The following is a 15,682-nucleotide window of genomic DNA, read 5'->3' as shown; positions in this document are numbered from 1 at the left end:
GGCCACAGCTGCCCCCCTCTGTGTTGGCCATGTTCATGCCCTGAAGGCGTTACCATCTCTGCCTTCAGTGGCTGTGCCATTCTGCAGTGTGCCTGTGTGCTGAGGCATCTTCCTAGAGCATTCAAGGTCATAACAGGGGCAGTGGGTGGTGGTGGGCTGTGGGGGCTATTCTGCAGCAGAAATGTGAACTGGCACTATGGGAAGGAGGAATTGCTGCCTGTGGTACCTGCTGGGCCAGCTGTGGTCTCACAACTTGAGGTCTGTGCTGCTAAGTGATGGTCTCGTGAAAACACCTGCTGAGTCCTGAAATGGGGTGGAGGAGCCCCTGCGGAGCAGGCTTGCCCTCTCACCAGGAGTTATGTATGGGACAGAGCAAAGATACGTCCACAGGGAGGGGGCAGCTCTGGTTTCTGTTTGTGCTTTGTCCCCAAGCTGTCCTGCCACTTCTCTCTCTAACTTCCTGCCTGCCTTGATCCCACGCTGTGGAATTTGGACCTTCCCCCCATCAGGACTAAGGCACCCCAAATGTTTCTTTATATGAGACTCCCCAAGGTCCAGGCCCACAAAGGCTGGGCAGGGGTAACAAGGTGGCTCTGAAGCACTCCTGCCACCCTATTGTCCACGGAATTACAGCACCATGCTGGGGACTGGCTGCACCTCTCAGCTCAAACCTACTGTTACCTCTTCCCAAGTGTCTAGCCCTCCCTCTCTGGGGTGACCCCAAGGGCTCTGGGGAAGGTGATCAAGGAAAGAAGTAACCACCATCTATACAAGGTGTCAGGAGGGGTCCTGCAGCCTGGTGGGAGAGAGGCTGGGGAGAATAAATTCACCTGGACAGGAAAAAAGAGGAGGCTCTAAGGACACCAAAGTTCTTCCCCATGGCTTTTTGTGCTGTGCAGACCCAGGATCTTCACAGGCCCATGGTTCTGTTCACAGTGGCCTCAATTTATGTTTGCTGCATCCTTCCTCCCTGCTGCAGTATCTACAACCTGCCCTGTACCATGCTCTGCCCTTGGCTGTGTCCTGCCCTTGGTTCTACTCTCAGCCTGTCCCCGGCAGCCTGCTCTCCTCAGATTACTATTTGACAGAGGAAGTCTTTACCCTTCCCTGTTTCCTCGCAGCTTTATTTTTTCCAGCTCACGTGGCAGGAGAGGTGGCTTGCGGCCCTTTGTGTAAAGGGATCAGTATTGTTTCCTTGGCCTCACGGGAAGAGGCTGCCCTCGGTCTGGCACTGACCCTGCGGAAAGGAAGGCCTGTGAGCTGTGCCACCTCTGCATCCCGTGAGGGTTGTACAGTTGTTACTGCTTGTTCTCCTTCGTTAGCGCTTGGGTCAAAGCAGGGCATCGTCTCTGCTCAGGTCTTTGGTGCTTGGCTGGAGGTGCCCACCTCCTGATGTGCCATCACAGCAGCACTTCTGGACAGGGAGGAGCGACCAGGGTACGATCCTAGTGCCAGAGTGGACTGTGGCCTCTGAGCAGGTCTCACGGTCATGCTGCAGGAGATGTTAGGAAGGCCAGTGACAGCATGGGCAGCCCTGGGGCAGGAGATGCTGAAGAAACCTGTGCAGGGGCTGCTGTGCTGCCAGTGGGGCAGGGAGCCAGGGGAGCATGAGTGGGCTGTTTGTGAGAGCAGCGTCAGCCTGGCCTTGCTTGGGCTTCCTGCCCAGGTGCTCTCTGCTCACCCTCCTGCTCCAGGGTTGTCTGGAAACGTGGCTGAAGGGGAGGGACCTGTGTGGGCACAGCGGGTGCCGTGAGTGCACCAGTCCCTTCCAGCAGGCTGCTGCACAGCAGAGCTCTGCTCCTCGGCCCGCGACACCACTGCACCTGGTGCTCTCACGGCACTACCTGGAGAGTGAGGGGCTGCGCCCGCTGCTGCCTGCTTGCTGAGCTGTACGTACCAAGAAGTACCAGGTGAGGGATGCTCTAGGATCGTGGTGGAGACACACAACCTTCAGGCTGTGCCCCACAGTGGACAGATATGGCTAGCTCGGCACTGGGAACCATCCTGGCTGTTCTGGCCTCACTCATCATCACTGCCAATGTACTGGTGGCCATCGTCCTTCTTCGCCTTATCCAGAAGAGTGGCTACAAGGGACACTATTTTGTCCTTAATCTCGCTGTCGCAGATGCCATGGTTGGCTTCACGGTCATGGGTCTGGTCACGGATGAGTTTTCTGAGCCCTTTTATCCACCTCAGATCTTCTGTGTCCTGCGAATGGCTTTTGTGACTTTCTCTTCTGCTGCTTCTATCCTGTCCCTGACTCTGGTTGCGTGTGACAGGCACTTGGCAATCAGAAAGCCTTTCCACTATCTCCAGTTGGTCACGGGCTTGAGGGTTGGGGTGCAGCTGGTGGGGCTCTGGCTGCTTGCCACTATCATTGGCTTCCTCCCAGTGTTTGCCCCAGTCTTTCAGAGGATCTCTGCCCAGGAAAAGTGTTCCTTCTTTGGAGTCTTCCAACCCACCTACATGCTCACTGTCTCCTGCATCGGCTTCTTTCCAGCACTGTTTCTCTTCATTTACCTCTACTGTGACATGTTGAAAATTGCCTCTGTGCATGTGCAGCATATCCGTGAAGTAGAACATGTGGGGCTGGCAGGGAGCTGCCCCCCACCCCACACCACTAGCGACATGAAGGCCTTGCGCACTGTGGCTATCCTCATCGGGTGCTTCGCGCTGTCCTGGTTGCCATTCTTCATCGCCAGCATCGTGCAAACTGTGTGTACCAACTGCTTAACCTACAAAGTCATTGAGAGCTACCTCTGGCTTCTGGGACTGTGCAACTCCCTCCTGAACCCCCTGCTCTACTCCTGCTGGCAGAAGGATGTGCGGCTTCAGTTCTCCCAGCTAGCTGCCGGTATAAAGAGGAGGGTCCTCCTTCACTTGGGCAATCGCCACCGTTTCCCCGGCAGAGGCACCAAATCCCTTCCTACCGTGTCCTGCTTGCGGCTCCAGGACTGACGTGGTAAGGAGTAGCAATCACTGGCTTTCTGGGTTATCTCCTCCGCCACAACCATGAACTTGGGGTCTGCCAGCTGTGGAGGAGATCCTGGACAGGGTGGGACAGGACTGGATGCTAATTCCCAGACATCAGCATGGCCAGCATGGCTGGTTTTGCAGCAGCTCCAGGGCAGCCCAAATTGCAGGTGCACAGCGCGTGTTAAATTTTGCTTGGAGAGCACTCAGCAAGAACAGCCTCGTGTCTGCTGGGACCAAGCCCTTGGCACCTACTCCATAGGTTGAGATCCTTCACCTTTTGCTGTCTAGGTTCCCCAGTCCATACCTGGGGTCCTTCTGCACTCCCCTCTGCCTGCAGAGTCAGCTGTCAGGGTCAGGTCCCCCGGCAGCTGGGGCAGGGCTGCTCTCACTGTGTTGGCTTTGTCACCCTTGGCCAGATGCAGTAGAGACTGGGAGATGTGTGCACATCTGTCCAGGACCACATGTGCTCCCAATCACTGCCCTACTTAAATCAAACTCAAAATCCTACAGATGCAGTCAGGGCTGTCGCCCAAACCTGTCCCCTGACTGCAATCAATCCTGCATTTGGGGAGGTGGCAGGCTCATCCCTCCCCCAGGCTGCACCCACCCCAGGCAGAGGTGAGGGGTATGGGCCTGGGGTCTCTGCTGTGGTGCAGGGGATGCAGTCAGGGCTCTGCTGTTCTTCAGCAGCAGCTGTACCTGCACCAGAGCAAGTGCTGAACAACCCCAGGCACTGCATGCCTGGGAGAACTGCAGGGTAGCACAGGTTGTGCTGTCACTGTTTGGCTTGAGCTGTAAAGTGAGTTAATGAGTAACCACCTGAATGCTGAGCTTTAACAAAGGAGCAGGAAGAAGACCTTGGAGACAGGGAAAAACCTGTGCAGAAGGGCTGCTTTGTCCCACCAAGGCTGTAGGATTGGTAATGGGACTGCAAAGGTCCCTCTATACTGACGCACAAGGTGGGTGCACACAGCGTTTGTTCATGTTGTCTCACACTGTGGTGATGGCCAGACTGCTGGCCCTGCCAGAGGCTATGGTAACATTTAATTGCTTTTTGTTAAATCACATCCATTTAATCCACATAGTAATAATTTTTCCCTTAAAACTGGTTTCTTAGCTAAGAACTCACTCTTCATCTGAAGATGAGGATGCTATACATAAAATAGCAGCTGCTTCTACCTCTGTCACTTGCCCTTCTAATAGATATGAAGGCTCAAGGCCATATCCTGTATGCGTGCAGAACCTGCCTTGGTTCTGAGGCCATCCCCATACCAGAGGAAGAGAAAAAAATAAAAGTGCTCTATTAAAAACAAACAAAAATCAGTGGGCACTCTGGCACTCATCTCTCTGCCTGGGAAAGGCCTGAGACCAAACAGCATTAATCAGATCCTGTGCCTGGCTGTGTGTTAGGGGAAGAACCTGAGATAACGCTCATGTAGGATAGACCTGGCTCTGTGTCTGTGAACTGGTGCCTTGCAGGTGGATTTAGTGGGTGGAACCAGTCTGACTCAGTTCTGGGGATCAGTGCATCATCTGTTTGCATGATGTGTTTGCTGCGTGAACTCCAACAGCTGTTGCTTTGCAAAGCTGACCTGTCCTTGCTAAGCATCTGACGATGCTGAAGCCATCCTCTGCCTCCCTCACGCGTGCTTCACATGCGAATACCCACTGTGAATGGAGATGCTTTGCAAGCAGGCCTCTTGCTGCTTTCCAAGCTTGCTGACTGCTGCATCCACTGCTGTTCTGCTGCCCACAGCGGGCCCAGCCACAGACAGGGTTTGTGCCTGGCACAGATCTGGAATGGGTGGCTCTCACGCTGGGTGCCCAGCAGCAGTACCCCTGGATGTGTGGGCCTGCAGCCACCAGGGAGCCCCTGTCTGCTGCTGGGATTACAAGCTCTGACCACCTCCTCAGTGCCAGAAATGCCGTTGAGACCCAGGGTGGTGGCTGGATGGGGAGATAATGCCCTTCTGCTGATTGTGGGGCTGGAGAATGTAGTCATGCTGGAAACAGAGCATCTAGCAGAGGATCCCTCGCTGTGCCCTGGCACTGACCTGCCTGTCCTCCCTCTTCTTGTGCCTGGGCTGGAGGTGATGCTCTCAGGAGACACCTCAGGACCTGACGGGGCTGTTTGTGGTGTGGAACAGTGCCTGCCTCTGCACAACCATCCAGGTTGGAAGAGACGTCCAAGACTGCATAGCCCAACCTCTGCCCTAACACTACCAAGCCCTGCACTGAACCACATCGCTATCCCGTGTCCCAGAGAGCGCCCGTCCCCAGCTCTGCCTCATGGTGACCGGGCACCGAGCCCTGGGCGTGCGGGGAGGCCGCGGGGTGAGGGGGGCCCGGCCGTGCTGCCCCAGCACCATGGGGAAGGAGGCGAGGAGCGGCTGCCCTGCCCGCTGTCCCCCCGCCTGGATGAAGCCCGTGCCTGCGCTATAAACAAACAAACAAATAAATAAATAAATAAGTTTATTAAGTTTATAAGTTTATTAATTAATTCAGTGGAGAACGAGGAGGAGGAGGAGGAGGAGGAGGAAGAGGGGAGGTGCCTCCATCCCCGCCCCTCCCGTGGCGCAGCCGCCATGGGGCCGGGCCGGGTCCCTCAGAGCCGCCCGCGGATTCCGCCGCTATCCCGGCGTGCCGTGCGCGCGCGGCCCCTCCCCGCCCCCTAGCGACGCGGCAGCCAATGGGAGGCCTGGGAGAGCCGCGCGGAGGGGCCGCGGCGCGGATGTTCGCTGAGGGTGGCCGCGGCGGGGCCGGGAGAGGGCCGGGGCCGGGAGCGGGGCCGGGAGCGGGATCTGGATCAGGATCAGGATCAGGATCGGGATCCGGATCCGGATCCGGATCCGGATCGGGGCCGGGAGGTGAGTAAATGCGGTCAGGGCCGGGCCCGGAGCGCGGAGCCGTGTCCCTGGCGGCCGGCGGGCGGCCTGCGCTGCGTCCGGGCTCGAGTCGGGCCTCGGGAGGTTCCCGGAGGCAGCCGGGGGGGCTGTGGGGGGCTTTAGGCCCGTGGGCGGCCGCCGAGCGCTCGGTCTCGGCCGGTTCGGGCGCGGCTGCGGGGCGCAAACGCGTCCCCAGCGGCACGGGGCGCCCCGCCCCACGCAGCGCCAGGAGGCCGGCATGTACAGCTGTGTACATGTACACAGACGGCTGCACACGTGTTGATTTGGTGCTTTATGCATTATACTCCAGCTTTATGCTTCTATGCTTCTTGCTGTCTTATTTGTTTTACTCCTATTTTGGTACATACCTCGAGGTCCATCTATTAGCAGAATACACTCAGATCATGCTGCACATAAATGCTTTTGTTCTTTAATGCCGTGTTTCTTACACGAACACGTCAGTCCTTGGATAGATTGCTCGTTACTCCACACGCTTCAGTCATTTTTTATCTCCCCTGTACTTGTGCAGCTGCAGTAGGTGAGCACCACGTTTTCCTGACCTGCAGAGCGTTGCTGCACAGCAGTGCAATGACAGGTAAAATGCGAAGGCGACCTGAGGTAGCTGTTTGTCCAGTAAACCTGAACTCCTTCCCTGCTACTCCAGCTTTTCATCACTTATCAGGGAGTATAATAATAAGATGAGCATAATGACTTTAAACTAAAAGTGGATAGGTTCAGATTAGGTATGAGAAGAAAAAAATACTGTGATGGTGATGAAGCCCTGGCACAGGTTGTCCAGAGGAGCTGTGGGTGCCCCATCTCTGGCAGTGCCCAAGGCCAGGCTGGATGGGGACTGGAGCAACCTGGGCTGGGGGAAGGGGGTTGGAACTGGGTGATCTTTAAGGTCCCTTCCATCCCAAGCCATTCAGTGATTCTATCTCCTGCCGTCTCTGGAAGCTGAGGAGTTGTTTCCTCTGTTTCTTGTTATTACATTTGGGGCACTCCGTGATATCTAACTGCAAAGCTCTCTGTGTTAAGTTGTTGAAAGCTCCGTCTGAGCCACTGTAAGGTCAGGTTTCTTAGCTTAAGGTCATGTTTTTGGTATCAGTGACTTCAGCTCGTAGAAGGGGTGAAGTTCAATCTCCAAGTAATTTCAAAGATAAGGTGTTGCTAGAGAGGCATTCTGAATACCTTCCAAAGATGGTGTGAGATTTCTCACCTAATCCCCAACTTTTCTGCTGACATTCTTCCAGTGCCAACGTGTTCATCCCAAAGCAGTGTTCTCCTACAACACCCAGCTGCTCTGCTCTCAGCTGAGACTGCAGTTCTGGTCCTCGTGCTGGTGCTATAGCTGTCCCGTGGCCTCTGGTCTGCTTTTATCTCTCTGCGGATGCCTTGTTTGGGGAGCAGCAGCCATCCCTATAGGCCAGGTTTGTGCAGGATTTGTGATGCTCCTGGCTGCTGGCTCTGCTGGAAGCTGAGTGGCTGTTCTCCTGCAGAAGGGAAAGCTCTGGGGAGATGTTACAGCAGCCTTCCAGTACCTAACGGGGGGCTACAAGAAAGCTGGAGAGGCACTCTATCAAGGATTGTGGCAGCAGGACAAGAGGTTATGGCTTTAAACTAAAAGAGGGCAAGTGTAGGTTAGGTATAAGGAAGACATTCTATGCTGTGAGTGTGGTGAGGCACTGGAACAGGTTGCTCAGAGAAGCTGTGGATGCCCCATCCCTGGAGGTGCTCAGGGGCAGGCTGGATGGGGCTTTGGCAGCCTGGGTTGGTGGGAGGTGTCCCTGCACCCCCTGCAGCGGGTTGGGGCTGGCTGGTGTGTAAGGTCCCTTCCAACCCAAACTATTCTGAGTGTGAATTTTCCAGGGGAATTCACTCTCCTGCTCCACCCCAGTAGGTTGGTGTCAGAGGGTCAGTTATTCCTGCATCCCTTCACTTGTAGAAACACATTTCATCTGCTTGTGTGTATAATTCTGCAGAGGTGATAGAAATGTAAAACTGCTCTTGACAGGGATGAGTCTCTGAGCCTTTCACAGTGGCATTTTAGATCGTACAAGTGTGAGTTTGTGCGTTTGTGCAAAGGTGCACGTATTCATTTCCCGAAATACTGGGAGTGAGGTTGGCAGGGTGGCTTCTGGAGAGCTTTGTATCCCAGCTGGACGATGAGCTGTCTGGGATTAGGCGTGTTCCTCTCCGTGGGCTGCAGCTACACGCTGCACACCTCCGCTTCCAGAGTATGTCTGCACATTGCCTGGAAGTGCAGGTGTCAGCGTGGAACAACTTCTGGATGCTGTGTCACGGGAAAAGTGGTTTGGCAGAGCGATGTGGGCGTCCTAAAAATACTCCTTGCTGTGAAATATTTGGAAATTTGTCGTGGTGAAGCCATGTAAGCTTTGTGAGGACTGTTGAGGGCTTGCCACAGGGAAGCAAAGAACAGGCAATGCTGGATGTACATGTGTAGGTATGTCGTGTTTCCCTTTCTCTGTTTATAACAGGAAACAGAAAGCACGTCACACACAACTTGATCAAGTCTCCATGTTTTTGCTGCTGTGTTGGCAGTGGTTTGTGAATACGTGCCACTTGAAAACACTGCAGGTGGACCTTTAGTGTTACGAATGTTGTGTCTTTGGAGGCAAAGAAGAGACTAAGTCCTTACATCTCCTTTTTTACAATGCCCTGCTAGAATAAGCTTGCCTGAAGTTATTTCTTTTCCACTACAAGCTTCCAGAATCCAGAAGTGGGCTGTGTGCCTTTTATCTTCAAGGATTACCAGGACTTAATCTTTTGTGCAAAGGCAACTAACTTCAGGCATGCAGATGGGGTTCGTTTAGCTGCATGCCAGTGCCTAGAGCATTGATGTATGAAATCCCTCACGGATTCAGATTTATTACTGCTAATCAGTTCTCCAGCTGCTCTTTCACCTCCTTGCCCCACGCCCAAGAATCAGCCCATTGGTGTCAGTCACTGGAGACTGATGGTGACACATGCGGCTGCAGTTTGTAAACTGTCCTAACCTGTGCTCTTGATGCCTGAGCTGTCGTTGCCTGCTGGTGGGGAAGTGCAGCGCTGGTTTTACTGACCCACCTTCCTTTCGTGCTCAGTGGCTTTTGTGGGGCTGTACTAAGACAGGAGCCTTGTGTGGGAGCTGAACCATCCGCCTTTCAAACAAACAGATAAGCAAACTGGAAGGGGCAGGAGAACTGGCTGAAACACTGAAGTATTATCAATATCTTGCCATGTTCCTCGTGCAGTATGCAGGTACCGTGTGCGTTTCGTGGCATTCTCTTGAGTGTGCGTTTCTCTGAGGCTGTCTGGATGAGAGTCGTTAGAATAAAGGATTATGTGGAATTGACAGGAGTAACTATCAAAAGCATGTTGGTCTCTTCAGTGTGCTTAGGCAGCTTCTCTATCAAATGTGTGTCTGCTAAACTAATTGTTATAAAGCTCCAGCTGTTCACACAGGAGTACAGCAGAAAAGAGTGCACAACAGTAGATTTTAAACCTGGGAACTATTTCAGAAAGCAAATGTTTGGTGTTGAAATGTGACTTCAAAGCCTTGGTATCTTGATTCTCTCCTTTCCTTTTCTTGTTGTTTTCTTTTCTCTGTGTTTTCTAATTGGTTACTGTCGGTGTTCCGTACTTTTTCTTCCCAAATTTATTTCTTTAGACGTGAAAACAAGTAGTATGTAAGCAGACGGGAGTTTGTATTCTGCAGTTCTGTTTGTTTCTGGGTAAGAAAAGGGACCACTGCCCAGGTTGAGAAATACGTACTTCCAACATTTGCCAATGTTGGCAAAAGGTAGGTCCGTATTTATAGCAAAGCCTGCGTCAGCCCATTTCTGTTCTTCCTTCTTTATGCTGAGGCAAGTGGGAAGCTTGGTGAATGGTATAAACCATGTGGACTTTCTAAGTGTGTGATTAAAATGCTTTTAGGTATATGAAAGTGTCAGGGTACTTGTTACTACTTTTTTTTGAGTTACAGGGGATGGATTTGTGCACCTGCTTTTCGTTAACTAGTTGGATGTCAAGACATTGGAGCGCCTAAACGGTGGTAGCATGAGGTTGCTGCTAGGGCGTGCGCCCTGGGTGAACTGCTCTGCCTCTAAAGCAGTGCTAGGCTTGTGCACAGAGCTTGTGCTGTCATTTAATCAAATGTTAGCGAATCCAGCAGGTAAGATTTTTGCACAAATGTTAAGTGGAAGCCCCGTTGAGGTACTGTTTTAAGGAATACAGTTTTAAAGCACACCCAGCTGTGCGCAGTCGCGTTTTGGGTAGAATTGTTGCTGGCATTTCCAGCTGTCAGTAATAAGAATGATCTGTAAAACAATGCTTTTCAGTTCAAACGAAGTTGGTTCTCTCTTTTTTTGCTGGTCATTAAGACCAATGGCCAAGTTCTGTTAGCAGGAGCGACTGGTTGGAAAATGAAATCTTGTCGAGGGGCTGGCATGAGACCCAGTGAGGATAGATCATTCCGTTCATTTATGCCTGGAACATCATGATCTTCCCTATCTCTATTCAGGCTCCTTCTAAACGTGTGCTGGGAGAGCTGCAGCTTCCATCTGTGCATGTATTTGTGTCTGATGGGATACGGATCAGAGCTAAAGCTCAATGTTAGTTCACAGACAGTATAACAGGGAATTGTTCCTGAAAGTGGCTGCTGGGCATGGCATTCACCAGTTGTAGGGTGAAAATTTTGGTATAACGAGGTTTTCCCATAATGCGTAATTCCATTATGTGAGCAACAGAGAAATGGACTCCGAGGCACACTGAAAATCTTCTCCCTGGCTTGGTTTGTTCTGGGAACAGAACCCATGCTGCAGGAGCGCAGCGGCAATGTGCTCACTGTGCTGCTTCTGTTCTCAGTAATGCTGCCTCTGTTGCCTCTTGGCCTCTGCCTTTCTTCGTCTTGGGCAAGCAAGTGACAGCTTTCCCAAGCTGGAAACTTGGGAACTTCTCAATATTTAGCGTGTTGTAACAGCAATACTGTGGGCAGGGAGGCTGCAGTAGGACAAGGGAGATGATCGTCCCCCTGCACTCAGCCCTGGTGAGGTTGCACCTCGAGTGCTGCGTTCAGCTTTGGGCCCCTCAGTACCACAAGGACGCTGAGGTGCTGGAGTGTGTCCAGAGAAGGGCTACGAAGCTGGTGAAGGGTCTAGAGAACAAGTCGAGGAATGGTTGAGAGAACTGGGGCTGTGTAGTCTGGAGGAGTCTCAGGGGAGCCCGTATTGCTCTCTCCAACTGCCTCAGAGGAGGTAGGAGTGGGGCGTGGGGGTCAGTCTCTGCTCCAAAGCAACAAGTGATGGGATAAGAGGAAAAAGGTGCGCCAGGGGAGGTTTAGGTTGGATATTAGGAAAAAAAAAAATCTCAGAAAGGGTTGTGAAGAGCCGGGACAGGCTGCCCAGGGAAGTAGCTGAGTCACCATCCCTGGAGGTATTCAGAAGCCCTGTAGATATGGTGCACAGGGACGTGGTGCAGGGGTAGACTTGACAGAGCTAGAATAAAGCTTGGCTACGATGATCTTAGAGGCCTTTCCCAACCTCAGTGATTCTGTGACTCATCAGCTCCCGGCTTCTTCAGCTTCTGAATATTTCTGGCATGTGGGATTCTTGTTGGAGTCTATTGAAACAGGACAGTGGGCTTCTCTTCCAGAGCACTTGGACCATGTGGCAAGTAAGTTGTAAATGCAAAGGGTTAGCTTTCAAACCAAGGAAGTCCTTTCTTTCTATTTTCATCTTTTGAAGAGGTTTAGGCTATGCGGAAGAGCACATACAATGAGAAGGGCAGCTCCAAAACAGTTCTGACATTGAGAAATAATTTGTTTGGCATAAAGCAATTAACTGGAGTGAGTTTTACGACAAGAGTGCAAACTTACAGTAATATTTTCAGACACAAAGCATGATTTGAAGCCATAATGTTTTCGCTCTTTAAATCTTAGCTTCTAATTCACAGTAAGGAATCTTTGCTGCCTCAGCACTGCCTCAAAGTGCATCCTATGCCTGTGAAATACCAGTTGAAAAAAGGTTATAGAGAAGTCAGTCTCTTGTGCTGGAAATCTCTGAGCTATGTACTAGTTCTGGGTTTTATTCCTACTCTTGTCCCCTCGTTGTACTGGTATCGCTGTTTTATGATTGTTCTGTAAGACGTGTCAGCTGTTGTATGGCTTGAGGTTAAAAACAAACCAAAATCCTCCAGCGGGGGGAAAATGAGGATTTTAAACCTGACCTCTTCACTGATTTACTCCCAGTGTGGTCTCACAAATATTGCAGTGGCGTGACCTCAGCCATGGCTTGATGAGGCGGTGAATCTGGAGCTGAATTCCTGGTACCAGTGCCCCCTTAATCATGCCCTGTGGGGTTATCGCTGAGCATTAATCTGACACCATGAATTTGTGCTAGTGCAAAAAATGCTGCTGCATTCACGTCTGGGGATCATGTGTTGCATCTGTTACGGATCATATCAGATTATATTTAATGGGGAGCCCATAAATAATATTTTTTTTGGGAGTGGGCTATTCGTGTGATGTCTGGAGCAAGTCCATGGTCCGTTCTCCAAGGACCGTGGTGTCTCTGGTTGTCCTTATAATGCTTTTGTTGTGTTGTGCCCACGTTGCTCACAGCCAGCGCCTGGACCTTGATATTTGGAAATGTGTTTCGTTAGGTGATGCTGAGCTGGGTGCATCCTCATCTTTTAGACAGTCATTGAGTTCAAACTGAACTTCGTTTGCTTCCCCCTTCCTCCCAAAAAGCATACAAACAAAAAAACAAACAAAACCCACCTCCATTGAACTTGAATTCGTGTTACTGTTGCCTTTAGTCTCCCACCTACCCTTCGTACAGGGGTAGCCTGCTTGTGAAGGTGGGTTTAGGTCATTTTGTGAGCATGAGGTAGCCTGTGATAACCAGGGATGAGCGACCTCATTCCTAACATCTTCCAGTGGCATGGGATGGTGTTTTGTTTGCTTGTTTTGTGTCGTGTCTGTCTTCCCCCTTACAGAGACCACAGTGCTGTGGTGCCTGGTGCTAGCTGCTGGAGGCTTGCCCTTCACCAGGAGAGAGGGGTTTCATTCTGTCAGTTCCTGCCTTCCTCTCCTTCCCTGCTTCAGACCCTCTCTGCTTTGGCACGGGCTACTAAGGAGCTCTGAGCTCTCCCTGCTTCTCTGGCCACAGCTGTTGGAAGCTGCTTCCTGCCCGGTGGTATGAGTGAGCAGGTCAGTTTAGCTTCATATTGGTGTCTTATTCCATCTTCCAGTTTTGAGTGAATTCCCAAATTGTGAATCCCTTTGTCTTCACATTGGGAACACCGGAAAGTTCAGCCATCATCTGTGTCTGCCTGAGCATTTATGTGATGCTGTCTGGCAATGGCTAAGCAATAGCCTCAGTTGCTGTGGTCTTTTTAAACATCTGGCAGTTCTGCACTTGATCCAACTAAAACCTAGTGCTCAGGACTGAATGGGATACCTTGTTAGTGCCTTACAGCTTGGGTTTTAGAAAAATTGTTTAGGAGATGGTGCTGGGAACCTAATGCTGCCACAGGAGGTTTCCTCTTGGGGGGAGGGAAACCCCAATCTGTAGTATGATGGAAAAGACTGGGGTAATGCTTACGGTTGGTGTGGCGTACCTGGGGTGTTGTGTCCAGCTCTGCGAGGCACTTGTGGATGTAGTAGAGTGAGCCCAGTGAAAGGCCGTTAGATGGGATCGTAGATGTTAGTGAGATATGAGAACTGGGGTTGTTTAACCTGGAGAAGAGGCTTGGGGTGGGGAAGATATCTCTTATCTCTTGATAAAAAGGTAATATCTCATTTATCTCTTATCTCTTGATGAGAGAGGTAAATTTCACAGTTGCTCTTTTTATTTTCTATTTCTTTCCTGTGCACGGCCTCTCTATTTTTAACCTGCTGCATTCGTGATTTGTTTTCCTGAAGCCTTGTGACCTCCATGATATTTTGACTTTGGAGTATTGAAGAAACAGCATTGTAGGCATCTCGCATAGTCGTGCGTGACTATTGTTGGCTGCTGCCAGCTGAACAGTGCTTGTTTTCTTGGCTGCTTCTTGCATTCTCACCTTTCAGTAGCTAAGAGAAGAGCCCCCTTAGACTCTCTGTACCCACTCTCTTGTCTATTTACAGCCATACACAGCAACTGTATTTATTAGCAAGTTCTTGGAAGTGGAATCCTCTAGAATAGAAGTCACGGCGCTGCCTGCAGCTTGCAGTGTGTCCAGGGAAAGGTTCGTATAAATGAAGCTGTTGCCATGTTTCAGCCTATCAGTGCACTGAGGCAGCATAATTGTCATCTTTGATACTCTTGCAGTTTTGCTGGGTTCTCCCAGGAACATATGGCTTAGCAGAAATGCAGCTATTTTTATCACTTCATGTTAGTCCAGATTTTTTTTTCGCATTGCCTCTGTGTTCACGGTGAGTTTGCTGAGATGAAGATAAATAAAACTGAATATTTTAGTGTCCCTTCAGTCTTGCATCCCTGCAAGTGCTAGATGAAACAAAAGGTGGAACAATGAACTCAGAGCTCAGTTAAGGGCAGTATACCTCTCTAAAACTTGCTGTGATTGTTTACAAAATACTTTTGTACCTTTTTTATTTTTTTGAGAAAAAGGCCATGGTAAAGAGGCAGAAAGGGTTAGGGACACATTCTTTAGGCACATAAATGACACATAGTTGACCATCACATCATTTTTCCATAACAGATCTGTGGAGAGCGATAATTGAAGCTCAGAATTACTCTGGAATGGTTGTAATGCCTTGAACTAGGAAACACACTGCAAGCTGCAAAGCAATATTTCTTCAATCACCTTTGGTTCAAATTTGCATAATTAGCTTTTCTTCATGTATATAGTGGCTGGATGTGGTTTGTCTTTTTGTTCTGTTTCCTGATATCCCCTAGAGGGCTGTAGATGTTGCTGAGTTGATGAGGTATCCGTCCATACTGGAGGGTAGACGTCTTAGAAGTATGCACATAAATAACTGCATTGATGTTGGTGTCCTGTCCTGAACTGGGTGCTGTCCTGCTGTCCTCTGGATCTGGCGTTTGCGTGCTCCGGGTGTGCAGGTGGAAGCTTGAGTGGGCAGAGAAACTGAAGCAGAGCCCTCTGTATGTGCAGCCTGATCTGAAGTAGCTGGTTGCCTGTTGGGGCTGTGTGAGCACAGGTGGAGGACTTCAGCTGCGAGTCCCTGAAGCGCTTGGACATCTGTGGTGGATGGGGGGAAATGTACAAGCTGTCCCGCCAGCGAGCGTTTACTTTCCTTCTGGCAGCTTTTGTTCTGCTTGATCATATTACTCTTCCTTAACTGTTGCTTCTTCTTCACGTGTAGCGTGGTAAACACAGCATTGGGTATTTCTTGGGAAAGCCAGACTCAGCACTGAAATAACTTGTCCTGCCTGGAAACAGGGATGTTTGTGAGTGAGGAAAAACTCAAAACTTTCAGGAAGCACAACAAACATGGTGCTGAGTGATCAGCAAAGTAATTTTTAAGTAATATTCAGACTATTTGTTTCTTGGTATTTCAGAACGTGCTTTATGGCTAGAGAATATTTAAGAAGTTACCCTATTTTTAACACCTTATTCTGGTCTTTATGGGTCTGTTCGGGCCTTGACATCTCCTTCAGTTGGGAACCATCCTGGAAAGCTGGGTAGCGTCCTCCAAGGATCATGGCGTAACTCCGCTTGTAAGGTGGATGATGGGCAGCTCAGTCTAAAACTGGCATCGTGTGCTATCAGAGTTTGTGTTTACAGTAAATTTTGTGTGTGGATCTAAGCCTGCCACGGTTCCATACTATGTGCTGTGTCAAGCATGTCTTAAATAG

At 50.6% G+C, this 15,682-nt stretch overlaps 2 protein-coding genes across 2 annotated transcripts in view; both read left to right on the top strand.

Moving 5' to 3' along the window:
- The first annotated feature begins 1,977 nt into the window (after positions 1–1,977).
- GPR119 (G protein-coupled receptor 119) lies at positions 1,978–2,958 on the top strand. The gene has a single exon (XM_032196554.1). It carries the CDS (start codon positions 1,978–1,980, stop codon positions 2,956–2,958), a length of 981 nt encoding a protein of 326 aa, XP_032052445.1.
- Positions 2,959–5,798: 2,840 nt separating this feature from the next.
- ENOX2 (ecto-NOX disulfide-thiol exchanger 2) overlaps positions 5,799–15,682 on the top strand; it is a 42,991-nt gene continuing 33,107 nt past the window's right edge. Inside the window, exon 1 of the mRNA XM_032196223.1 lies at positions 5,799–5,843. The gene's annotated coding sequence lies outside the window, so the exon portion shown is untranslated. The remainder of the gene's footprint in view (positions 5,844–15,682) is intronic.

The sequence above is a fragment of the Aythya fuligula genome, chromosome 13, assembly GCF_009819795.1.
Source record: "Aythya fuligula isolate bAytFul2 chromosome 13, bAytFul2.pri, whole genome shotgun sequence".
In the NCBI taxonomy this organism is placed as follows: Eukaryota; Metazoa; Chordata; class Aves; order Anseriformes; family Anatidae; genus Aythya; species Aythya fuligula.
This window is presented reverse-complemented; position numbering and strand designations above follow the sequence as displayed.

Excerpts from the sequence above, each read along its gene's own strand:
- GPR119 (XM_032196554.1), top strand. The coding sequence starts at position 1,978 with ATGGCTAGCTCGGCACTGGGAACCATCCTGGCTGTTCTGGCCTCACTC.